Genomic DNA, 25,951 nt, shown 5'->3' on the forward strand with positions numbered 1-25,951 from the left:
AAAAAGAATTCCTGTACTTTAAAAAAAAAAAAAAAAAAAACCGTATTAACTTATGCATCTTACGAAGCAGCCTATTCTACAGCTTTTTAAGTATGTTTACTGTATGCATTTTGCAGTTCCCATCATCCTGCAGTACTATGATCTTATCAACTCTGTATAGTGTTTAAAATGTAATTTTATTTGCAATAATTGTATTACTCAGCCAACAAGTCATGTATTTACAACACAAAATATAGTAGTGCTCTTGAGGCAGCTGAGTTTATTCATGTTATTAAAATGCATTAAAAGGTAATGTAACATTTTGACAAAATGCCCTCTCCCCAAGCAAATTACTTACTAGCTTGTGACCTGCTTTTAGTTTTGAATCACTTACCATTGCAGAAATAGACAAGAACCATAGTCAGTTACAGTACAGAGTCCAGTCTAAGGCAAACTGGTAAACTAACAAAGTAGCCTGTAAGAGAGGGAAACAGTTAAAGTACTGCTTTTGTAAGATGGTGTAAGAGAAATCACAGAACGTGCAGAAGCAGGAGGCTCCTGGCTAGAGTTCCTGATCTGGAAATGCTGTTACGGTCATGAACATGATTGGAGCATCGCTTGTACATGAGGCTGAGAGTTTAGTTAAAAGGTCTGAGGCTGGGGCAGCAGACATCTTTCCCTTCTGTACAAATACCTGCTCTGAGGGCATAAAGATGGAACCAGATTCTTAGTGGAGCTCAGTAACAGAATCACAGAATCAGAATCACAGAACGAGAAGCAGTGGCTACAAACTGAAAAAATTCCATTAAACTTCCTAACTTATAAACACTCAGGGTGGTCAAACACTGGATCTCATTGCCCATCGCAAGTCACCATCCCTAGAGATAGTTAAAACCTGTCTGAACATGGTCCTCAGACCACTATAGTTGACTCTGATTTAAGTAGGAGGCTTAGACAGTTTCGGCAGGTTCTTTCAAATTTTATCTGCCATCATCTGATACTCTGCTTATTCCTGTAGCTTGTTGCAGGCATGACAGGTGCAAGTAGCTGCCTCTTTTGTGTTTAAAAACAACCCCCCAGACTTCTCACTATTTGGCTTCTGAAGAACCTTGAGCTTTGTTTGAAAGTCCCCTCTTACAATGTTGTCGGAATAAGAGGGTTCTCATAAACTGGAAAAAATTAAGGATTTTACTTCAAATTTGTGCTTAAAAGCTCCTCTGCTTGAACTGAAGTACTCTGTAAAAATAGGAATAAATGGTGTGTATATCAGTGTGTGTTTGTAGTGATAGATGGTGCCTAGTTTATTTACCACAAAATTCTTGTCTGGAAGAAGTCAGTGTAAAAGCAGTTTTTGTTTCCTGTATTTTGAAGATGGAAGCTAAATATACACTACCAACTGATGCTTGCGACTTCAGTTTCACTGTAATGTTTCTTAAAAGCACCCAAGATTGCTGTGGTGAATTGTAATATCAGTACTGTTGTGCCACTCTCACATTACTGCCTTCTGATATTTAAAGGAATATTACAAACAGGAGGGAAATCAACTTTCTACACAGGCCGATAGCGACAGGACAAAGGAGAATGTTTTAGTTTTAAACTAAAGGAGGGAAGATTTAGATTAGGTGTCAGGGAGAAGTCTTTCACTGAGTAGGTGGTGAGGCACTGGTACAGGCTGCCCAGAGAAGCTGTAGATGCCCTATCCCTGGAGCTGTTCCAAGATTGGGCTGCATGGGGTGTTGGGCAACCTAATCTAGTATCTGATCTAGTGGCTGGCAACCTTGCCTGGGGCAGGGGGGTTGCAACCCAGTAATCCTTGAGGTCCCAAGCCATTCTGTGATTCCCTTCCTGCACACTCACATAGCATTTGTGATCCAAACCCATCCTTCTCCAGGGCAAATACCAAACTGAGAGTTAAATTTCTAATGTCAGTCTGCAGCAAGACTGCATTCTTCCACACCCCAACTGCATTCCCAGCAGCAGGCTGCAAGTTCTTACGTATCTCCATAACTTCAGCTTTACAGTAAACCATCGCAGGAGATAATGGCTGTACTTCCTGTCACTAGGGATGTGAGCTAAATATTTACAGAAAATAATCTAAGCCGCTTGACTGCTGCTCTAGAATCACGAAGAGTAAGATCAAATCCGTAACATAGTAGCAAAACATAAAAATTGAATCTCTTTATTTGGACAGTGGTTAGATAAAGAAACAGATTTTAAGTATAAAAATCTGAACAGTCTTTTCTGGCACACTTAAGGGGTCAGCATGCCTGACTGGTTGAAGGTTCCAGAGATCTTCCAAAGTTGTTGAAACTCCACTGATTTTGTAGAAGGCAGTGTCCAGTGTGTAGTATCAAACAAGCAGAACTGCATTAATACAGCCATCATTTTCTGGATTGTTTGTTACTTGTGCATATTTTCCTAAAGAGAAAAGGAAATTAAAAGTTATATAGTAAATTACAATTCTTCCATTTTGAAAATTTAATCCACAAGGCCCCTTGGAAGTGGAAGGAATTCCTGTTTCAAAATTGAATGCACTACAAATCTAATGCAGCTCATCAGCTTTCTGATCAGCTGCAAACTTCAGTTCTCAAAATATCTTGCTCACGCTGTCTTTATAACATACACAGAACCTCGAGGAATTCATAAAAATCATAGGTTCTGTCATAGTCCAAGTCAGCCTCATTGTTAAAACAAGTTACTCAGATTCGATGAAGATGTTTGTGCACATGACTTTCACTGAAAACATGGCATAATCATTCATAATTCACATGGATAAATCTTAACAGCCTTGTAATACTGCTTGATATGATTGCTTATGTCCTGCAAGTCCTTTTTCTGATCTTCACCTAATTTGATGTTCAAAGTGTGAACTGAAAGCCTAAGATTAAAACTTTTCAAAGCTGTCCCGGAGTTGCCCCTGCTACAACCAAAACTCAACAGGGATAAATTATTACACTTTACAAGACGTGGGCTTCTCAATACACTCAGGCAATAAAGACTTAAAACTTGTTCTGAAGTGCTGCTACTAGATAAAGTACTTACCCCAAATAACTTTGCCCCCTTGTGTCACGAGGCCCAGTTCACTCACATTCACTTCAATGACAGTACCTTTGGTAATTACACCCAAACTTGTATACAAAGGAGAAGAAGGATTCTTTTTTACACCAAGGATAGGCAGGCAAAAAGTAGCTTTAAGTTCAGGATGTGTCACATGTGCCTTCTTGAAACGTAAGCCCTGTAGCACAAGGTGTTAGAAAACATTAGTATATACTTCAAGTCCTCACAGCTAATTTAACACTTCTAGCATTACATCCTCAGGTTTATGCATTTTATGAAACCGGGAAGAACAAAACAAGTCAGAACACAGAAAGTAATTTGCTTACTATAGAAGGCTTGTTAAGAACGTGATTAATGACGAAGTTAGGTACTTTTTTTTTTAAACAGCTAGTTTCAGAATGCAGTTTCTTTAACAGTAATAAAACAACAATCGCTTCCACAAATAAAGTGCATTTCATGAAGAAGTGAGGTGTTCATTGTAAAGCATTACCAGTTTTTAGACTTAATTTTTTTCCTTCATACTTGTAAACCTGAAAATGCTTTTCATGTATTGTGAACAATTAAACACTCATCTATTACACCTCTTTCTGTCTAGGTAGCTGTACACTGTAATGGGGACTTTATCGCTAAATACAATATCACTTTGTGTGTCAATAAAATCTATCCAAGGCTTCTACTCAGTATTTATATAAATAAACTACACTGTCATAATGAATCTGATTTTTCTTCTGTGCTGCTAGACTGCTAAGGCCTGTACACTGTTACTTGTATTTGTGGAAGAAAAGGCCAGGCAGATACAACAGCTACTTTGCATACTGTCACCACTACTGTGCATTCAGCTTAGCTAACAAATCAGAAGGAGGGAGTACTTGAGTCTGACAGGTTAGCCCCTGCAGCTGACAGAATCCTAGTAGCTTGAAAAAGAAAGAAGCTTTTGAAGTGCTTCTGCTGAAGATCTTCCCATGCTAATTTGAGAACTTATGGCTTTAACTTATTAATGTCATCTCAGTTATGGGAGTCTGGATGTAAATATTCCAATGCAGACAGAGACTGCAGGGGTACCTCCAGCTAGTCTAAGTTCAGATTTCAGAAAGGAAAGTAATACGAATTTTCTAAGTCAGTAGTAATCAAGTGCATTGTCATAGAAGAAGTTCCTAGATGAAACTTCATTCTACTTCATCTAGCTTTCCAGATGGTCTTTAAGGTCCCTTCCATCCAAAGCCATTCTGTGTGATTCTTTGCCAAACCCCAAACAGTTAAAATAATTACTACCAAAGTATCTGAAAGTTTCAAGAACATTACCATTGGTCGAATGAATCGTTCATACTTAGGAGGTTTCCTAGTAAAGCCATCTCCAACAAAACAAACTTTCGTAACCATTCTCTTCCAGGCCTTCTTCTTTCTCTTTCCTGTACGAATCACCTTTAAAACTTCTGTTTCTCCCTGCGCTCGGACCTTTGGCAAAGGAACCTCCCATTTCCCCTATAGGAAACACAACTGTTATTAGGTATGTGCCATTTCTAAATGAAACAGGATAGTCAAAGTATAAAATAAAATTTAACTAATCAGAGTAGCTGTAAACCATGTGTTTTATGCAACTAATAGCTACTTATAATAGCTACTTATTTTAATTAGCATTTAAGCTTATGGAAATCAAGACTTTGCATATGCTTACTTTGCTCAAGGCGGCTATGCTATGCAAAGTTTTACCTTTTGTACAAGATCAATAATCAGACCTTGCTTGTAAGCTGGATGCCACTTAAGCATCAATAACACAGTGATCATCACCACAGGAAATACTAAGTATCTGAATTTTAATCCAGCTACTTACAGCTTTTTCTTTTCGTTTCTGTTTGATCATGTTAGAGAGAACCTTAGCCCGGGACTGGCCCTCTCTGTCCAGCAGATATGCTGGTACAGCTCCTTTAGGTGTTTTTTCCTCATTCTTTTCCTTTGTATTTCTCTTCTCATGCATCTTAATTCTTCAAGGAGAAACAAACAGCAACAGCAACACAATATTAAGAACAGAAAAGAAGCAAGTTTTGAGATACAATAGCTTAGGTTGTGCCTATTCAAAATATTCTTTAAAGGAAGAACAGAGTTTACATTTAAGGAACAGAGCCCAAGTACTTTTCATAGGAAGCCAATAGTTTCTCTTAACACAACAGCTGGCAGATTAAAGCCCTCTGAAGCCTGTCAGTTTGTTCAGACTGTAATACAAGACACTTACCAAGGAACTGCCTTAAAGCAAAGGGCCTAACAGACAAAGCCAAGCCTATTCTGTAGTCATACTGCCATTAGATTGAAAGCCAATAAAGTGTTTTTGTATTCTGCCACAATTACGTTATTGCAATTGCTATTACTAATTAATGCATGTACTAAGGAATGCTTTTAGGAAGAGTGTTCATTGCAATGGTAAAAAATAAAAAATAAAAAAGGCACTGAGAAGAGAGGACATCAGAAGTGTCTTAAGCACTCTGTAACAGCATTAAGCAAGATGTAAGAAGTAAAAGGTGCCACACAGCTGACAGCCAGGCCTTTGTGGCAGTCTCAATCCCGCAGACGCCGTGCAGAAGCACAATGCCAGGACAGCGCTACTCACGTCTTCTTCATCTGGATCTTCTCGGCATGCCGCTGCTTGTGGTACAGCTTGGCCTTCAGCCCAATCATCTTCTTGGCCTTCCTGGAGCGCTCGTGAGCCTCGCGCCCTTCCTTCTTCCTCTTTCTCTCATGGTAGTCCAGCCGGTAGCCGTACCGCTTGCGGTGCAGCTCGATGTGCTCGTTCTGCGGCTGTGGGCACAGGACAGCGCGTTCAGTGCCTCACGCCACTGGACGAGACCGGAGAGCACCCCATCCGCACGGGACAGCGGGGCCGCCTCCGTCCCCGTCCCCGTCCTCCGTCCTCCGTCCCCCGTCCTCCGTCCCCGTCCCCGTCCTCCGTCCTCCGTCCCCCGTCCTCCGTCCCCCGTCCTCCTGTCCCTGTCCCTGTCCCCGTCCCCCGTCCCCCGGCCCCACCATGGCGGCGGCCGCACGTCCCGCTCACTCCACGCCGCTCGCCCTTGCGCAGCGAAAAGGGCCGTCCCTTCTTCAGGCCGTCCCGGGTGGAAACGCGCCCTGCGGCGCTTTGGTTCCGTCTTGAAGACGGGCGGCACCCTGCTCTGCCAAAGGGTCTGCGACCCGGCTCGGTGGGGCAAGAAAGGGGCGAAACGAACAGAAAAGGCCGGAGTGGCTGTTCGCCCGCCTGTGCCTGTCAGCCGGCGGTGGGAGTGAGGAAGGCAGGGCCGCGGGGGAACGCAATGAGGAGCGCACCTTCCGGTGCGACGAGGCGTCTGCTGGGCCGGCTCGGCGCTGTTGTGCAGTGCGACGGACACCGTGGTGCGCCCTGCGGCGCTTTGGCCATGTAGCGTCTGATTTTGTCTGCTTTAAAAAGCATACTTTTCACCGCCTTCAAGAGCAAAAGAGTGCGTTCCCGGAACCAGCACTCTGTGTGGAACGCGTTGCTGCGTGTTCTGCTCTGCTAGCTGCGGCTTTCCATGGGAAATGCGCTCGCAAACCGTGAGTGTGTGTGGCTGTGCCGTGTGGTGAAGGACCCACAGTACTGCGACTGCAGTCTGACGAGAGAAAGAGCGATCCGAGGTGAAAAGCTGTTGAGTTCCCTCATGTGTTCATGTGAAAACAGCGCCCACAAAGGACAGTACAGCTTCCAGAAAGCAATAGGCCTTCGGTGCAGTGCTTATCTTATTTTATTTTTTGGCAGAGAACGTCTTTAGAGACAGCAGCCAGGATGTGGAGAATCATGAGGAAGCTTTCAGGGAATGCATTGAAATTGTCAAGTTTGTGCAGTCAGGTAAACGCCTTCCCAAATTGTAATACTTAATGCGTGTATTTAAAAAGATCACCTAAGTTACATCGAGTAAACCATTTTATTGCATTTTATTTTATTTTGGTCTTTTGAGATAAAATAAGTAACATAAACTCTTGTTGAAGTCAGGCTTCTCATGTGGAAGTTGTGTCATTTTTTTTCTAAAGTCTTTTAAACACCTCTGATACACAACATTTTTTACTGTTGCATTTGTATGGTATTTAGGCACGTGTAAAATGCTGTGGCTGCTGACTACTTGTTTTGATAATATCACACATTTTTACTGGGCTTCCCGAATACAGTTTTGTTTGCACACTTGTTTGAGCTCAGGCTGTGCTGCTACTTCCACACTGGTGGCGATTTCAGTTTATGTAAAGACCTAATGAGCATCAGTTGATTCAGATCACATTTATATTTTGTTTTGTACAACTGGAAAAATTATGCATGTGGTTGCCCAAGGATGCCCCATCCCTGGAAGCATTCAAGGCCAGCCTGGTCTGGTGGTTGGTGACCCTGCACATAGCTGGGGGGTTGAAACTAGATGATCGTTGTGGTCCTTTTCAACCCAGGCCATTCTATGATTCTATGATTGTATGCTTACAAATTAATAATGAGTTATGGTTATTAGTTCATTATTGTGATAGTTGTGTGTTCTCTATTTCCTTCCATTGCCAGCATGCATGTTTCAGGAAGCCAAAAGTTATAGTCCTAAGTGTGACGCAGCAAAACAGCAGTGAAAGGAACTACAGCTCTCCATCCGGTATGCTTTCAGATTGTATTTTTATTCTTCTGAATTTAATTTATGACTTACTAGTGGGAGTTACTTAGAAGTGAGTATAATTGCCTTCAAAGTTTCATTGATAACATTTGGCATTTGAAACACAGAGTTAAAAGTTCAAGGAAAGAATGGTTTTGAATTGCTGTTGTTTTCTCAGTGGTTTTGTAGTAGAAGGATTTAGGAAATAAGAAAAAGGGAAAACAGGTGGAAAAGCCAGATTAGCTATGAAGGATGCAGTAATCCCTGTCCAGTTGCCTGAAGTATTAATACTAATAGGTCATTGGCTAATTGATGATAGCCAGCATGTTGCACAAAAGCAAAGAGAGACATCTATGGTTGAATAGAAGGAAGTCTGAAGTTACCATCATTCTCTTTTCTTTGCAGAGTTAGGACGAAAGAGAATTGTGGCCTGGTTAGTTACTGCTTCTTCAGAGTTCACCAAATTTCACTGATCTGATGACACTTTTTTTTCCTTGTGTTGTTTTTTTCCTGTTATTTCCAAGTTCAAGCTCTGAAGAGTTCTGTGTGTGAAAGAGATTGAGAAATGTTTTGAAAGTGAAATACATATCTTTAGTAATTTGGGATGGGTGAGAATTAGGAGTTTTCAAGAGTTGTGGCTCTGAATCTTTGTTTCAGATAAGCTTTTTAGGAGTTTTCTTAATTCACTTAATTTTGTTAAAATCAATAATTTCTTGTTGGGATCAGTCTGGCAAGTCTTTTGTTTTCTTTGTCTCCAGGAGATGTTAAATCTCTGCGTTCTGTCATTAATCCTCATATATCCAGGTACGTCATTGTAGCTTATTCTCCCTATGTAACTGATAGTGAGAGGAACTGATGTAGTACAATGTCAAGGGCGGTTGCTATTGGTGTTACTTAAATACATGTTTTAAATTGCAGTTCATACTTCCTCATTTTCAACTTTCTGACGTTGCAATGTGAGTGTCAGGGAGATCTTGACTGAAAAAAAATGTGAGTCTTTTGATAGTGTTGAAATGAAAAATGATCTCTCAGAGAAGCTGAAAGTCCACAGTGTTTGCTGATGGGTAAATAAGGGGGAGGAGCTTCTTGGCATGCAGTCCACTACCATGGGCAACACTGTATTCCTTGTGTTTAGCTGTAGAGATGATGATTGTCCTTATTAATGAGGGCAAAGCAATTAGGGGCTGGGCTGTGATAGAAATGGCATGAGGGGTGCAGTTCCTGTAAGACTGCCTCTTCTTGACAGCTAATTCAGCTAATCATAATGATGGCAGCTAATCACAAGCCTACAGTGAGAAGAGCTGCTTGGAAGCCTCTTGGCAAGATACCTCAGAAAAGATCTGTCTGAACAAAATCTCATGCAAGTTCTCATGAAGCTGTATGCTAGATTTGGGACATAAATATCAACACTTACGAATATCTTATGGTCAGTGGATGGGGCCAGGCTCTTTTGAGCGGTGCCCAGCAATAGGACAGAGGGGCAGCAGGCACAAACTGCAGCACAGTAAGTACCATACAAACAAGAGGAAAAACTTTACTGTGATGGTGACAGAGCATTGGAACATGTTGTCTAGAGAGGCTGCAGAGTCTCCTTCTCTGCAGGTATTCAAAACCCACCTGGACACTTTCCTGTGCAACCTACCCCAGGGAACCTGCTTTAGCAAGGGGCTGGGGAGTATGATCTCCAGAAGTCCCTTACAACCTCTGTGATACTGCTGGTTCTGTGATACTGTTTTAGTCACCAGGATTTAGGGGTTGGAACATACAAGAAGGTGATGGGGCTGTTCCCATCCGTAGAGGGGGAATGTTAGTGCAGAATGAGGCTAAGCAGGTACAGAAGTGAAGTGTGGGAACCTGTTCCAGAACTATTGAGTATTGCCATTTTGAAGAAAATTCACCATTTCAGTGCTGTCATACTTCAGAATCAGCACGTATGTTGTATCAGTTAAGCGACAGGGGAAAAAACCCTGTTCATCTTGTGTGCTATGCTTAGTGAGTGTGAATTGTTCATGCCAAAAATTGGAATCACTGGAAAAAAAGTGCCACAGTAAAGGCTGTATTTGCTTTATGCAGAATCCGTAACATTGGTATCATGGCCCATATTGACGCAGGGAAAACAACAACAACGGAAAGAATGCTGTATTACTCTGGATACATAAGAACACTTGGAGGTTAGCAATATATATGTATTTTTATTTCCATAGCTGTGAGAGATTTGACAATTGTGGCAATCTCATGCAATGAGATTGATGGTACAATTTTTAGCATAGAACATTTTGTTTAAAAAGTTGTTTTTCAATTTAATGAAATTGCAATCTGTTTTCTATTGTGTTTGAATGTGGTTGCACTTGTGATTCTAAAGCAGTTGAGAGCTTCTTGATTCATTTTTTTTTTCTTTTTGTTTTTCATACCTTGTTATTTGTTTAACACTTACGCAGAAGTTCGTTTTGTTTTATGTATTGTTCACTGATTGTTTTGGCAAAGCTGCTCCTCCGGATCCATTTTGATGTGTCAAGGGGCCAGATTACCAAAAACTAATCTGTATTTTAAGTCCTACCACAGGAAGAATTCCTTTCTGCAGCAACTCTCACTGCAATCTTTTAAGACTGAGAAAATCAAAGCAGCCTTCATTTATGGTACCTTTGACCTTTTTAAATTTAGTGGCGTTTCCTCTGCTACACAGGAGAATGTTAGAAGTTGTGAGCCTTGGGGACTGATTGAACTTGGTGGTATGCTTATTTGAAACTATGGGACTTTCTCTCTTTTTTATTAAAAATAAAAATAATAAAAATTCTTAGTTTTTTAAACTGAAGTCTATCTTTAAGTTTCAACTATTAAATTTTAAAATGTCAGGTTGTATACAAAGAGTGCAGCCTGTCATTTCAAAAGTGTCATTCATTCATGATTTTGGACTTTGGTGTAATTTTTTAAGTTTCTCATGGTGTTGCTTAACTTTTAAGTTTCTACACAGTGTATTTCTTTGATTAAAAATGAAAAGAAGGTTGCTGGAATTGCTTGTTTTCAACTTACAAATGATTTGTTCCTTACATTGGCAACCTGGGTGTATGGGCCAATGTTATAATTCCATGACTTAGAGTAGTTTTCATAACTTGATCATTTACAAAAGGGGAAGTATTTCCAAATATCTCTCTCTGTCTTTATTTCAAGACAGCTTCAGTCTTTGAATTATTTATGTACCCATCTGTAATCCTGTTTTCTTGCTCACAGATGTTGATGATGGAGACACAGTAACAGATTTTATGGTACAAGAACGAGAACGTGGTATTACCATTCAATCTGCTGCTGTTACTTTTGACTGGAAGGACTACAGAATCAATCTGATTGACACCCCAGGTACTGTGCATTAGTGGTACTCCTGTAATAATTTGAAAGAGTAGATGAGGTGAAGCATTGCTGAATTTAGGTTCTGAATGTAGTACGATATTTGGCTGGTTGAATTGCTGCAGCAAATAAGCCTGCACTGAGTTCTGTTGATCTTTGACTAGTTAGTGTTTTCTGCAGCCTGGTCTGACTTGTTTAAGGTTAGCTCAGGAACAGCCTGTGTGTTTCAAGGACTTAAGGGTGTAGTTCTCTGAAAGGTAAGACAGTAATTGTGACATGTTTTTAAACATTAAAGAAAAAAGTTGTAATGATCTGTTGATGTTGCTTGTTTGAGTTATGATAATGGTAATTCATGTTATGAATTTGAGTTTTTTCAATATTTTGTAGGTCATGTGGACTTCACAGTGGAAGTTGAACGTTGCTTGAGAGTGCTGGATGGAGCAGTAGCAGTGTTTGATGCTTCAGCTGGTGTCGAGGTAAAAATGACTGGTAACGTTTTTTATTTCGAGATTACTTAAAAGAAGCTGAAATTATTACCTTAAGTGTATAGGAATTCCTATGGTAATGAGGGAGAAATAAACGGGGTTCTCTCTAAAGTCTGTTATCTATTGTTGCTTTGGTTACTGCTTTGTTTTGTTGTTTAGCTTTTTTTATCAAATGCGGATTGATATGAAGGCTTCTGGCTAGCTCCAGCTGTGGATAGAAATGGCCATCAGTTCACATCTTATTTCCTGCTTCCATGTAAAAAATTAATAATTTTCACCCAGAATTAACCCCTCCTCCCCACACTGTGCCCTGTTTAATAAACTCACTGGGGCATAGTGCAGAAAATGTGTAGCCAGGCTAGTGTTTGACTTTGACTTGGTGCTTCAATTCCATAGAGAAGTTACATGTCATGTGGAACACTGAATTCAATACGTATGCTAGGTAAAGGATGAGGGAACTCTTGGTCAGTGTTAGTCACATTTTTAACATACTACTGGAAAGCATTTACTTAGTGTTGTATATGAGCCTGAAACCCTCCACAGCCATCAGCAACAAAAAATTAGAGCTGCTTGTGTTTTGTTTTGTTCTGGTTTTTTTCTGAATATTTGTAGGAAATGTATTATTTCCATGTGCTGATAGCAGACTTTTTCTAAATCTGCACTGATTTTCATGCATACCTGTTTTAAGATTCAGTGGAAAATGAGCCTCACAAAAGACACAGCAGTATGTAAATAATTAGCTTAACCACACTAATTTGCCGTGTTCTCTGTGTAGCATTAGAAGTACATGTATAAGTGTTTTGGCAATATCTTAAGCCTTAAGTGTAGGCTGCCACACTCCAGTGAATAACTTCATTGTAGATCCCATGTAGTGCTTGTCTTCTCTCCATGTTCTCTTTGCTCTATGCCCTTAGTGGAGGAAAGACAACAGATGAAGGAAGAGCTGTGACAGAGCTGCTTGTGGAGCTCCTCTGTGTGGATAGATAAGGGCTTGTCACAACGCATTCAGCACAGTTCCCTTCTCTACTCTGAGCTCAATCTCTTAGCAGCAGGAATACAAGGTGAAGGAAAGATGTTTGATTTCTTGTCTTAGGAAATGTATATATAGTTCCTCTGTCAATACTAATGTTACCATTTTGCCTTTTTGTGTAGGCCCAAACTCTGACAGTGTGGAGACAAGCAGACAAACATCAGATACCACGAATCTGCTTTTTGAACAAGATGGACAAAAATAGGGCAAGGTATTCATACAGTTGTTTTAATCGCTGTTAAAAGCCTCATAAGAGAATGTTTCTGGTCAAATTGAAGCTGTTCTGTTGAGCACAGAACTAGTAATTTATGTTAATATGTACTGTACACATCTTTCATTGTTTGGTTACGTATGTTGTGTAATTGTGGAAGTACTTTTTACAACAAATAAGAGTAAACTTTTTTTTACTTTATCATTAAATTTATTGTAACAATATCTGTTGTTTTAATATAGTTTTACATATGCTGTTGAGAGTATCAAACAAAAGTTGAAGACAAAACCTTTGCTTTTACAGGTAAGCTTAGAAATTTACCTGCATTTCTTTTGAATTGAACACCTTTATTATTTTCTTTTAACTCTCTAAAATTTCTGTTCTACTTGCAGTTGCCCATTGGGGAAGCCAAAACCTTCAGAGGACTGGTTGATGTTGTGACTAAGGAGCAAATGATTTGGAAACCTACATCTGATTTGGATGATGGAAAACTTTTTGAGCAAAAGCCACTGCTAGAGTCGGATGATCCCAGCCTGTTCCAAGAAGTGCAGGATGCTAGAAATACCTTAATAGAACAAGTAAAGTTCTAAAGTAAATGCATATTGCATTTAAAACAGTTATTTAGAACAAAGGGACCTTTGGAGGCATCTGGTGCAATGATTTGCTAAAAACAGGGCTAACTTCAGCTTTAGATCGAGTTGCTCTGGCCCTTGTTCAGCTGTGCTTTCAGGGTTTCTAAGGATGGAAATTCAGTCTTTCTAGGCAACGTATCCCAGTGTTTGATCATTTTTGCAGACACATTATTTCTTTTTGTCCGTATAGAAATTTCCTGAGTTGTTATGGCAGCGCTTCTCGTCCTTTCCTTGTGCACCTCTCTATGTAAAGAATCTGGCTTTGTTTTCCCTGAAACAACCATTTCAGATCGTGGGTAGTAGGAGGCAGCATATACATTCTTCCTTTTCCCAAATTAAACATACTCATCTCTTTGGGTCTCCCACTGTGTTCTGACATACCATCTTGTGGTTTTCAGTTGGATTTCCCACTGTTTGTATGTTTTTTTGTGCTGGGAAACCTAAAATCACGGTGTCTAAAATGTAGCTTCACAAGTAGAGGGTGAGTAGCTGGTGATAACTGCTTGCCTTTATCCACTCAGTACTTCTGCTGATACAGCCCATTATGCAGTTAGCATTTGTCAAAGGGTGTGTTGCTGATTTATTCTCGTTGATCAAGCAGGACCAGAAGTTGTCTTTATCTCCACAGACCTACTTCCTAGGTATTTGATCCCCATTCTGTATTAGTACATGGATTTGTTTTGTCACAGGTGCAAGGTACTGCATTTGTCCTTGATGAACTGATTTCAAATTTTCTTCATTTGCTTTTCTTTGATAAAAGACTTTTACTGCATATTGTGACGTGTGATGGCAGAACGTGCTTAATATAGTCAGCTGGACTCTGTGGCTGCATGGCTGCGTGTTACTTGTGCAAAATGGCAAATACTCCCTATTTCATAAATAGTGAGCTCATTAAAAAAAGACCCTAAATTTAGTATCAAGTTGGTTAACATGGCATCTTTTGCCATCTTAGATCCCAAAGGATACTTGGAACATTCACATTGGGCTCAAACCCAGAACCTGCAGCTTATTCATACTCTTCTGGAATGACAACTAGAAACTGGATGAGTTATCAGGGTCTGTTCCAAATAACACTAAATGCTATGCTAGAGGAAACTGGATCTCATCATAAAGAGCAAATCCATCCATAAGGTCCATTGGAGAGATGAGAGGAAATTGTAATAGAAGCATGGTTTGCCTGATCCTAGCGTCTAATGGGTTTTGCAGAGCTGAGACAGCTTAGAAGTTGAAGAATAATAAAGTGAAAGAGTGTCTGTGAGCTACGCAGGACTTTTGAAATAGTTTCCTTCCAGACTGTTTTTCTTTGAGCTAACTTAAAAGTCCCACATTGTTCTGTGTAAATACAATGGTAAGAGCTGGTTGTACTTCAGAGACTCCAAGCACATCTAATCTCCAAGTTAAAAAGGTGGTTTTGTAACCTGTTTGCTGTTCCACAGCTTAGAACTTTAATTGCTTTAATACAGCCTTAGAAATGTAGTGGCAGTTACATCCAAACGTAATGCTTTATATGCAGAAATACAAGAAGTTAACAGTTACGTTTGTCAGAGGTTTTGATCCATTTTGCTATAAGAACTGCCTTCCATGCAAATTTGGATCACATATTGCTAGATATGATAGATGATGATGGGCTTCCTGTTGCATGTAAAACATCAGTCTGAGTGATCCATTTTGATGTGCTGAGTTCAGTAAAATACACCACGTTTTCAGAATATTCAGGTTTTAAATGGGAATGTTGTTGCTCAGCCTCTCCTCTTAAGAAATCTCAGATAGAAATCAGGATAAGAACAGTGTTTTTTTAAATTTTTTTTTACTATTTTTTTTTTTTTTTAGCTTCTGGGCCTTTCCTGAAGCAGGATGCCGTGGCCCAGTAGTGTGATAATTCAGATAACCTCCTTTTTTTTTTTTTGCTCTACTTTAACAGAAATTTAAAATGTAAAATTTAGTAATTTGACTACTGGTCATCTCGTAAACTTGGCTTTCATTTAACCAAATAAACACAAGATTTCTTTTCTCTCTCTCGTGTTTTATCTGTTGGCTTAATTAGACTTCTAATTGCTTATCAATGATTTCTTTCAATACTTGGTCAATTCCTGTCGTAGCTACTGGAAGGAGCATAGTACCTTAGTGGATGTGCAGTGGAGCAATGGTATATGTGAGTCAAGGTTTGAAGTATATTTAATTAATAAGCTAATCAGAACAGTTTGAAAACACTGATGATCTCTTAGACCTACAAGCTTATGACATGAAGAAGGTCAAAATACCCTGAAGGCTTATCTGGTTTTTTTTTTTTTTTTTTTTTTTTCTAGCTGCATCCACTGGCTCACAAAGGTCACTTTCTGCTTAGTTCAGAGTTCAGCTTTTTTACAGCTCAAAGTATATTCTGTTGTGCCCTCCATGGCTGTCACAATACAGCTGCAGGCTTTTTCATTTTTGGGGAGACATCCCAACATTCTTTCTCCTACTGATGTTATGCCTGGCAGTAGCTTTAAGACATTGATTTTTTTTTTTTTTTTTCCCTTGTGCTTTCTTGAAACTATTATTTGCATAATTTTCTCTGTAAAACTGGTTCTGTAAAGGCTCTTGCTTTTTTTCTTCAGAGGAGATTAATTCTGCAAAAGCAGTATAAAAGCCTTGAACACTGGGAAGGACTGCAAAAGCTTGTCTACCTAGCTTATGCTGTCAAGTAGAATATAATTAAAATACTGCATTTTTAAAAATAATTTAACATGCTTTGCTTAGCTCTCACAATAGTTGCATTATTGAGAGAGGGATGAAACAGTTTTGCTTATAAGTAACATTCTGTAATACAAGTGAAGGATTTATTTTTTAATATGAAATTTAAATGATACTCGTAAATCTGAGGAGAAAATTTATAATAAGTGAGTTGAGATAGGAGATGTGAAATGTATCTTCTGTACCGCTTAAGTTTATGATCTCTGATATGTTTAAAAGCTTAATTCCTTCTCTATTTTGCTGAATTTTCTAACTATCTTTTGTGACCAGTGTGGAAACTACTATCTACCAAATAATAAGGCAGAACTGTTCTATTGAAGGTTGCAGATCTGGATGATGAATTTGCTGAACTGATTCTAGGAGAATACAGTGAAAATTTTGACCTAATACCATCCAACAAGGTAATTTTTACTTTTTGTTATTTATAAATATATTTTCACTATCTGTCATCTTGAAGGTTGGGACTACTTTGCCTGATACGTCTGATACTGTGCAGATACGGTTTTACAGTTGTGCATTTTTTAATGAACAAAAAATTCACCAGATTTTATAGTGATTCTATGGTATTGTGAACTTAGGACAGAATACATTCAAGCTTAATATGAATTATATATGATAATATGGTAATTCTCAAACATGCAGGGCAGAGCTGTAACAGTTCAACCTTTATGGGTGATCTTCATTGACAGGCTGCTGCAAAAAAGTTTAGAGAAACGTGATGAAATCTCCAGATAGAATCAGCCTCGTGTGTCTGAACTACAGGGTCTCGCTAACAAAAGTAGCATTTCAGTCGCGAGGAGTTGGTTGGCTCTTGAGACATTACATGTTGAAACTGGTGAGGCAAAACTTTCTGAATAAAAAAGAGTGATTTTTTTGTAGTTTGAATTTAGTAGCACAGTCTCACATGCTCTGACTGGAAAATGATAGCCTTGCTAAAATATTTTTTTTAACTGGTAGAAGTGAATAAATTAATTATTCTTGTCTGTAAATAACATATTGATGTCTATCAAATTTGTACTGGAATAAATGGGCTTTCCCAATAAAGTTGTTACAGGGGAAAGATGAGAACTTATAAATGCAACACCAAATAATGACTGTACTAAAACAACAGAACACAGGCACTTTTACATGGAGGACTAGAAGCTGGCAAAGCTTATAATCAGTGTGAAAGTAACATCTTCACACTGCAAAGACGTAAGCAAAAATCAGCGTTGTTTAAAATCTTGAAACAGGATCCTTCTGAGTAATTTAATGAAGCAACTAATCTTTATTGTTCTTGAGAACTGGGCCTCTGCAGGCTATCTCCAGCCAATGGAAGGTGTTGGGCAGCACTGTGCATGCAAGAGCAGATACTGACAGCAGTTCTGATAAGTAACTTGGCTGTCCATCAGCCATCCATATGCTTGCAGATGGCACTGCCCTGCAACAGCACAGTGTACTGTCTGTGCAGATGCTGCTGCCCAAGACAAACGTGGTAGTTCCAGTCATCTTTCTTACTCTGTGTTGTGTGCATTACTTGCTATAATCTGCTTATTCCCAGTTTCTGGAATCACTTTATGAATACTTACTGCTACCTGCAAAGCCTGCTGGTTATGTGGTGACAACTTACATGTCAAAGTGGTACTTTAGTACAATGTTTGAAGTCTGTTAGATCTCCTAGGGCATTTTTTGGCACACTAATAGTATAGTCTTATTGTCATGCTTAATGAAGTGAAAAAGGTGCTATTTACCAGTAGTAAATATTCTTTGTTAATTTTTTTTTTCTGTAAATGAAAAAAATCTATAAAAGCGTTTGTCATTTCCTCGGTGTTTGAGTGAAATCTGATAGTAATATCTGGAATAGCTGGAATAGCTGGAATGCTAAGGTTAAAGTGCTGTTTACAACTCAACAGAAAGCCCTTTTTTTTTTTTTTTTTTTGCAGCTACAGTCTGCCATACGCAGAGTCACCCTTGCTCAGAAAGCTGTACCAGTGCTCTGTGGCAGTGCATTGAAGAACAAAGGAGTGCAGCCATTACTGGATGCTATTACTCTGTATTTGCCCGCACCTCATGAGCGTTCCTATGAGTTTCTGTAAGTGAAGTAAGAAAGGGAAGGTCAATGAAAAGGAAAAGCAAGTAGGAAAAGTATAAAGAGAGAAAATAATATTGACCACTAATATCTTTACAAATGCTTATTGGTTTTAGATGTTAAATATACAGTACAGATGTGCAGACCTAAAAGTAATCGAGTACTGAACCTGCCGTGCAATTAGAGTTCCAGTCTTTTAGTCTGAGAATACTGACATTTTACAGTCGGAGTGTTGGAGTCTGGGGATCATCTCTAGTATTGGTTGAGTCACATTACCTCTACCATATTTTACTAGAACTGAAAAAGCTTAAGTTAGCATATTTGGTACATGTATATATAAAAGTCTCTGCTAATATTGCTATTAGACATATACAGGTTCTTAAGTGAGTGGACGTTTATATAAGAGTGGGTTGGAGGTGGATTAGTCCTATAAGTGTGTTTTTTCTTGTGGCTTCTGTTTTGCAGACAGTGGTACAATGATGATGACCTATGTGCCCTGGCATTTAAAGTTCTGCATGATAAGTGTCGTGGACCATTAGTTTTCATTCGCATTTATTCAGGTTCACTGAAACCTCAGTCGGCTGTATATAATATTAACAAAAGTTGCACGTGAGTACAAGCAGGCTGTGGGTTAGTGTAGCATTTGGATGTCTGTTGAAGTGATGAACAATTAAATGATTTAATGTGCAGGGAGAGAATGAGCCGTCTGCTCTTGCCTTTTGCTGATCAACAAATTGAAATACCATCACTAATGCCTGGAAACATTGCCCTTGCTGTTGGCTTAAAACAGGTAATTGAAAATACTTACTCTTAAAAAAAGCTTGTTTTACTAGTGTGTCTTCCACCTCCGTGCTCCTGTATCTCAAATATGTTCATATCTTGATTGTTGTTATATACGCAAATTTGCATTATTTTAAGTATACGTAATAAACTTCCCCCTAAACTGGAAAATTACAGTGCAGACGTAAATAAATGATGTAAGAAAGTCTGTGCTGATACGTGGAAAGAGCTGAACCTCAAGACGTATTTTAATAGGGTTCTAACCTTGTATTTATAATGTAACTCTCACAATACCAATGCTGCGTAATGCCCTAGGGAGGCCTCAGAGTGATATTGAAAGTTAGTTTTAAAAAAACAGCAGTATAAGTTGGAATATACTTCTTTCATGGTCCCATTAGCTGACTAATCAAGTGTTTCAGTGCCTGAGCAGGCTGGATAGATATCATTTGCCCACATTTTCCAAAATGTAACCTATTCTGGAATGCATAAGCACATTTTCATATACCGATGTGCTGTTCTCTGTGACTTTGGTTTCATTTTAACAACCCCCTATCCCCTACTGCTTCCTCTCTTGTGGAATCATTGGGAACTGATCTGTAGAGTGCCACTGGAGATACACTAGTGTCATCAAAAGTTTCAGCTGTAGCTGCAGCACGCCAAGCTGGAAGAAGCGCTGGGGGAGAGCAGAGGAACACTGGTGACATAGAGAGACTTCTGCTGGCAGGTGTTGAGGTTCCGGAGCCTGTCTTCTTCTGTACCATTGAACCTCCTTCAATGGCCAAACAACAAGGTACAGTGTAGCTACAGAGGAGGAAAGGCGTTTTAGATTGTGGTTGTCAGTATTTTTGCTGTTACTACTCCAGTGATTTTTGTGTTTGAAAAAAGTGGTAATTCTTAATTTTGAAGGCATAGAGGCATTTGTCTCCCAGAATCATAGAATGGCCTGGGTTGAAAAGGACCACAATGATCATCTAGTTTCAACCCCCCTGCTGTGTGCAGGGTCACCAACCACCAGACCAGGCTGCCCAGAGCCACATCCAACCTGGCTTTGAATGCCTCCAGGGATGGGGCATCCACAACCTCCTTGGGCAACCTGTTCCAGTGCATCACCACCCTTTGTGTGAAAAACTTCCTCCTAATATCTAACCTAAACCTCCCCTGTCTCAGTTTAAAACTATTCCCCTTTGTCCTATTACTATCCACCCTCATAAACAGCCGTTCCCCCTCCTGCATATATGCTCCCTTCAAGTATTGGAAATTTCCTTCTTCCTTTCTTACTATCATGCTTAGTTTTACTGCAGTTATGCAAGGATGCTGTGCAGTGTCTCTGTACAGCAAGCCTTGAGCTATCTTATGCTTTTTTTCAGTCAGCATTCACAGTTTTATAGCGTTGTGCAAAGTCTTCTCTTAACCAAAACTGCTGTATGCCTAGTTAGGGTTTGTCTATGCAGTGTGACCTTTAATCTTGCTGTCTTTCACAAAAATCCGTATCAGAGTACCTGTTTGAAAGTTTTTACAATCCATTGACATTCCAACAAAGCTGATCATATTTGGAGGGTGAAGGCGAAAGAAAAATAAGTACCACTGTAATATGATGGCATGGAGCAAGGTGGAAAGTAGATTTTGCACAACCTGTCTTGCAGTCTGAGCTGCTGGGTTGCGAACTGTTTCTGTCACGTTTTTGGTTTTGTTTTTTTTTTTTTCCCAAATTCTGTGAAGTAGATAAATGCAGTTTCAGCTGTGAGTTTATTTTTCCATCATTGCTCTTTTTTATAGCTATTTTCTTTGGCAATTGTACAGCATAATGGGGAATCAGAAAAAAATACTTGCATTTTAACTTCTTGTTGAGCTCATCTGTAAAAATATAGGTAAATCATATAAGATGGTTATTTTTCCCATCTGTAAAAAGGGAATGGTGCTTTTTACTGTTTGATGAAACACTTACATTTTCATGTATGTCTTTTATTTTACACTATACAAGTGTAAAATACGACTTGGAAAAATGTATTTTTCGTGATAGAATTTAAACAGGTTATTTTTCCAGTAAGCTATTATTTTTATTCGAAGGCTTCTGTCTCTAAATGTTGCATGGAGATTGTTCAGCTTTTGCTTGCTGTCATTAAATTTTGCTATTTAAGAACACTAATCAGTTATGGAAGCACTCTAGCATGCAATTAATTTGTTGGAGAGAAGTTGCAAGTTGCGTATAATTTGAGTTGAGTGTCTACAAAAATACATGCTTCTCTAGCGTTCTTTAGACTATTTCTGAGAATAGGATATGACCTTACAAGGAAAGTGATGTTTAGGGATTCACCGTGATTTTCAAATTACTGAAGACTCTTTGGATATGGTGCTTGTTGTTTATGTACAGACTTGGATAATGCATTGAGCTGCCTTCAGCGTGAAGATCCAAGTTTAAAAGTGAAAATAGATCCTGACACAGGGCAGGTAAGATGAATCTTCTATTCCTCACCTTGTAGTTAAACTTTATTTTAGAACTGTCAGGACCACTCTTCAGTTAGTTTACGTACTTAGATTACTGTGAATGAAAAGCTTATCTCAGTGTTCGTATCATGTGGGTACAAAGCTGTGAGCCTCTAAACAAACTAAAATTGAGCCTTGTGCACATCTACTTTACAGAATAAAGGAGGTCATCCTATTTTCTGCATATGTGTTAAGAGTTCTTCGTGAAGTTAGAAGAATTTGAATTATGTAATCTTTAAGCTAATGTAAGATGTTCTTTTACCTAGTGGTTTTACAACAGGAATTGCTGTTTCACTTAGGATGTTTCTTGGATGACATGAAGTAGTCCTGTTGTTTGTTTTTCTCAAGGGTCCTTAGAATTTGAAATACTTTTAAGAAGGTAGTAAGAGCCTGTGAGCCCTTGTTTAAACAGTTCTTATGAAAACCTGAGTTTTCTATGTTCTTCTGCCTCTCTCTTAACTGTCATCTCATTAGACCATTCTCTGTGGCATGGGAGAACTGCATATAGAGATCATTCATGACCGAATCAAACGTGAATATGGAATAGAGACATATTTGGGGCCACTTCAGATAGCCTACAGAGAAACCATCCTGAATGCTGCACAAGCCACGGGTAAAAAGAAGGAATCTAAGAAATATCTTGTATCTTGTTCTGTTACTTGATTTACTTGAAAAGATTTTTTGTTATACTTAACTGCTTAAAATTCATCAGAAAGTTACTTATTTATGTCTTGTTTATTTTGCCTCCAAATTCCTGTTCATTTGTTTCCTGAAGATGTATTGGACAAAGTAGTAGGAGATAAAAGACACTTTGTGACTACAGAGCTAGAGGTGAGGCCTGTGTCAGGAGAAAGAACGGTGACCAAACCTATCATTGAATATGCTGAGAGTGTCATTGAGGTGCTACCCAAAGAACTCCAGGAAGCAATAGAAAATGGAATCACAAATTCATGTGTTCAAGGTAAAGGAAGTGCTATAATAGCTACACTGGTCTAACTTTTCTGCAACAATCAATTCAGTATGATTCTGGGAGGAAAAAAAATCTGGTAGCTTGAAAGCAAAAATATATTCCCTATGAATATACTTCAGGTACAAAGGAAGTTCTGGAATTTTCTTAATTACAAAAATGGCTACATACTCCTTTTGCCAGACCAGCAGTGGAAGGCAGCATGCCTTTGGTTTTAAGCTTGACTTCTTCTAAGTCCATTTATAATATTCATTTTCTTTGGTATGTTTTTTGATCTAGTGTAATAGGTAAGGCACTTGTTTGATGACATCATGTAAAGCATAGCATTGTGACGTGAACTGGTTTTGAAGCCCAACATGTCAATACCACACTTACATTATTTACTGATATTTTTTTTTTTTTAATTTTTGTAAATTCATGAAAGTATATGAAGTGTATGTACTAATATATTAACAAAATAAAAATAAAAAGCCTTATCTTATTGTAAAGTGTGGGGTCTCTTAAGAACAGTCTCTTACATTTAGTTTAAAACATTATTTAGTAATTTGTGACCAAAGGACTCTCCCTTACAGTAAACTAACGGATAGTGATTTAATAAAAAAGAATTACTACTGAAGAGGCAGCATGTGGTGTTTCTTTTGAAATTGCTTTGTATCTGGCCGTGAAATGAGTCTTGACTGCTTTTTTCACACACCATGAAGACTCTTCAGAATTGTGCAGTCTACAGCATAAAATTCTTACCACTAAAGGCTTTTTTTCCTTTAAAAGTCCATTTAGCCATGTGTTCTGCAAGAAAAAGCTGTGTGTATCATTCTTTTTTTTTTTTTTTCCTCAGACATGTTTCAAGCACCATATCCAGCCTAACAGTGTTTTTGGTCTAGTTAAGATTTCTCAGTTGTAGTGAGTTAAACTGCATAGGTTATTAGAAAGGCAGGTGATATTTTATGGAATCGAGTTAATGCTGCAGTTTTGGTAATGTGTTGATACTAGGAATTTCCTGCAGTCACTCTTGTTGAAAATACAGAAGATATTCTGCTTTTAAGTTAAACAAAAGACTCCATTACTTTTTTCTTTTTCAGTTGATGTCTTGTTTTAGCAGATGAATTTTAGATATTGTAACTTTTAAGACAGTTTCGGAACAGTTGTTTGGATGAGTGTGCTCAGGAACTTTCAATTCTGAAAATCATTAGCTGTGTTTTTGATAAGGAGAATAAATGAGTCTATATGCTTTTCTCTGTAGGCAAAGCTATGTAATGATAAAACAAAATAACAAGTAGCCATGCCCTTGGACATAAGGAGGAGAAGGGAAAGAGAAAAACGAGATCCTGGAACTTTTTTTTTTTTTTCCTCCTCTGTGTCATAATATTCTGAAAAGAAAGTGTCTGTTTTTTAATGCACTTCTTTTCTTTTTCTTTCTTCTTAGGACCCTTGCTAGGTTTTCCTGTTCAGGATATAGACGTGACAGTGCAGTCACTGACAGTGCATCCTGATACCTCCGACACAATGATATCAGCCTGCATCTCCCGTTGCTTGCAAAAGGTATAGCAAAGCCGTAAGCTGTTGTAGAGCACAGGAGCATGATGTATCACTGGGAAAAAGAGGTATATCATTATCTGGCAATCGTTCTTGAACATTGTAACTTGGGGAATTTATAGCTTTTTGAGGTAGAAAATTTGAGTGGCAGTACTAACGAACCTTGTAAGCATTTCTTATGTCAGTTTTTTAAAAAGGATTTGGCATAACCCTCCATCATTTCCATGCAGGCTTTGAAAAAAGCTGGTATTCAAATACTGGAACCCCTGATGAGCCTAGAAATCACAGTAAGTGAAGATCACCTCAGTGCAGCACTTGCTGACCTTGCACAACGAAGAGGCAGTATTCAGGAAATCCAGAGTCGTCAAGATAACAAAGTTGTGATTGCTGCTGTTCCACTAGCAGAAATGATGGTACGTAACTGTTGTAATGCATAAGAAGACTTACAGACTTCAGATCACTTTTCCTGTTATATATAAGCAAATTTGGAATTGATGTTTTTAATTGTAATTTAATGATGGAAGGTCTGAAACAAGTTATTCAGAGGTTGTGTGGATTTAGAGCCTATTTTGTTACTGTGCTTGCAGTATTTTGAACATGATTCAGTTTGTTAAAATGGTATGTTTTCAGTTTTATGCCAGAGTAGTAGTAAAAGCTGGTTTTACAGAGAATAGTAAAAAAAAACAAAACAAAACAAGGTTAATTTTTGTGTGCGTTGCCCTTTTAATATAGTAATGTTAAAAAAATTACTAGAGTGTTGCAGTGTACTTAAGATTCTGTCCCTTTTTCTCTAGACATTTACGAGCCTTCTCTGCTAGTTTATCTTCTCTGTCCCTGAATTAGGTGATATGTATGTTTTCTGTTTTTTATTCAGGGCTACTCAACAGTTCTGCGTTCTTTAACATCAGGCTCAGCAACTTTTACTTTGGAGTTAGCCAGTTATCAAGCCCTGAACAGTCAAGAGCAAAGTGCACTTCTTCAAAGGAGGATGGGGTTGGTGTGACTGCTTTGCTCAGTAGAAAAATAAAGATACGACCTATCCTCCATAATAAATATTTCCAGGAAACTGCCTACATTGACCAGTATGCTCTTCTGTGACTGATTATGGTAAATGATCATAGAATCATAGAATTATTCAGGTTGGAAGGGACCTCGAGGATCATCAAGTCCAACCAGCCTGACCATAGTACCCTAACTCTAACAACCCTCTGCTAAATCATATCTCTGAGCATCACATCCAACTGGCTCTTAAACACATCCAGGGACGGTGACTCAACCACCTCCCTGGGGAGCCTATGCCAATGTTTAACCACCCTTTCTGTAAAGAAGTGTTTCCTAACGTTTACCTTGGTGCAACTTGAGGCCATTTCCCCTCGTCTTGTCACCTGTCACCAGTGAGAAGAGACCTACCCCGCTCTCACTGTAAGCACCTTTCAGATACTGGAAGAGAGTAATAAGGACTCCCCTCAGCCGCCTCTTCCCCATGATGAATTAGCTGCAGCATGATAGACATCTGCTTTTGACTTTCCAAGGGAACATTCAAGAGACTGTGTTCTTCAGGCAAAGCCTTCTAATTGCAGGGCGGCCCACTAGAGATGCAGCCACAATCTGCTGCCTTGGCAGTCCTTATCTTACAGATAACCACAGTGAGAAGTGATGCAAGTCCTATGTAAAGGAATGAACATTATGTGCACATTAGTGTGTAAAAGAGACTATTTCTTATATACTAAGTAAAGTTTGTGAAGTTTGCAAGTTAATGTGTGTGGATGAATAACTACAGTTTTGTCAGTCTGTATCTTGATTCGTTTTCAGCTGTAGACAAGACTGTTCAAGAAGCACTTTTAACTATGAAAGTATGCTTCTGTATGGCTAGAAATCAATTTGAAATAGAATCTGGAACACCAGATTTAACTTACTTTAGTTTGCTTTAACAAGTACCTGGAATATGTGCATCTGCAAATTGAGTAAGCAAAAAAAGAACCAGAGTTCTCCCACAACAGCAGTCCCTACCTGCTACTTTGGTGTACACTG

The 25,951-nt window shown here is 38.8% G+C and overlaps 2 protein-coding genes across 4 annotated transcripts; one reads left to right on the forward strand and one right to left on the reverse strand.

Annotated features, from left to right (window-relative positions):
* Positions 1 to 2,142: 2,142 nt before the first annotated feature.
* On the reverse strand, positions 2,143 to 6,211 carry NSA2 (NSA2 ribosome biogenesis factor). The gene is made up of 6 exons (XM_085213651.1): positions 6,052 to 6,211; positions 5,639 to 5,826; positions 4,868 to 5,018; positions 4,339 to 4,518; positions 3,022 to 3,214; positions 2,143 to 2,397 (listed from the first exon to the last, which is right to left on the reverse strand). Exons 1-6 carry the CDS (start codon positions 6,052 to 6,054, stop codon positions 2,330 to 2,332), a joined length of 783 nt encoding a protein of 260 aa, XP_085069777.1. The 5' UTR covers positions 6,055 to 6,211; the 3' UTR covers positions 2,143 to 2,329.
* A 119-nt stretch (positions 6,212 to 6,330) lies between these two features.
* On the forward strand, positions 6,331 to 25,677 carry GFM2 (GTP dependent ribosome recycling factor mitochondrial 2). 3 transcript variants are annotated; one of them, XM_085213640.1, is made up of 21 exons: positions 6,331 to 6,672; positions 6,794 to 6,883; positions 7,574 to 7,658; positions 8,414 to 8,459; positions 9,729 to 9,826; positions 10,884 to 11,009; positions 11,385 to 11,473; positions 12,635 to 12,723; positions 12,966 to 13,026; positions 13,116 to 13,301; positions 16,409 to 16,489; positions 18,011 to 18,159; positions 18,622 to 18,765; positions 18,847 to 18,946; positions 19,537 to 19,726; positions 21,308 to 21,384; positions 21,895 to 22,033; positions 22,196 to 22,381; positions 23,811 to 23,926; positions 24,151 to 24,333; positions 24,795 to 25,677. In XM_085213640.1, the coding sequence occupies exons 2-21, from the start codon at positions 6,821 to 6,823 to the stop codon at positions 24,921 to 24,923; spliced, it is 2,337 nt and encodes a 778-aa protein (XP_085069766.1). In that variant the 5' UTR covers positions 6,331 to 6,672; positions 6,794 to 6,820; the 3' UTR covers positions 24,924 to 25,677. The 3 variants fall into 3 exon arrangements, with proteins under 3 accessions (XP_085069766.1, XP_085069765.1, XP_085069767.1); XM_085213639.1 differs by having other exon boundaries at positions 6,331 to 6,591; XM_085213641.1 differs by lacking the exons at positions 6,331 to 6,672; positions 6,794 to 6,883; positions 7,574 to 7,658; positions 8,414 to 8,459 and adding an exon at positions 8,593 to 8,645.
* The last annotated feature ends 274 nt before the right edge of the window (positions 25,678 to 25,951 follow it).

Source organism: Meleagris gallopavo, chromosome Z (assembly GCF_905368555.1).
Source record: "Meleagris gallopavo chromosome Z, MGAL_WU_HG_1.1, whole genome shotgun sequence".
Lineage (NCBI taxonomy): Eukaryota > Metazoa > Chordata > Aves > Galliformes > Phasianidae > Meleagris > Meleagris gallopavo.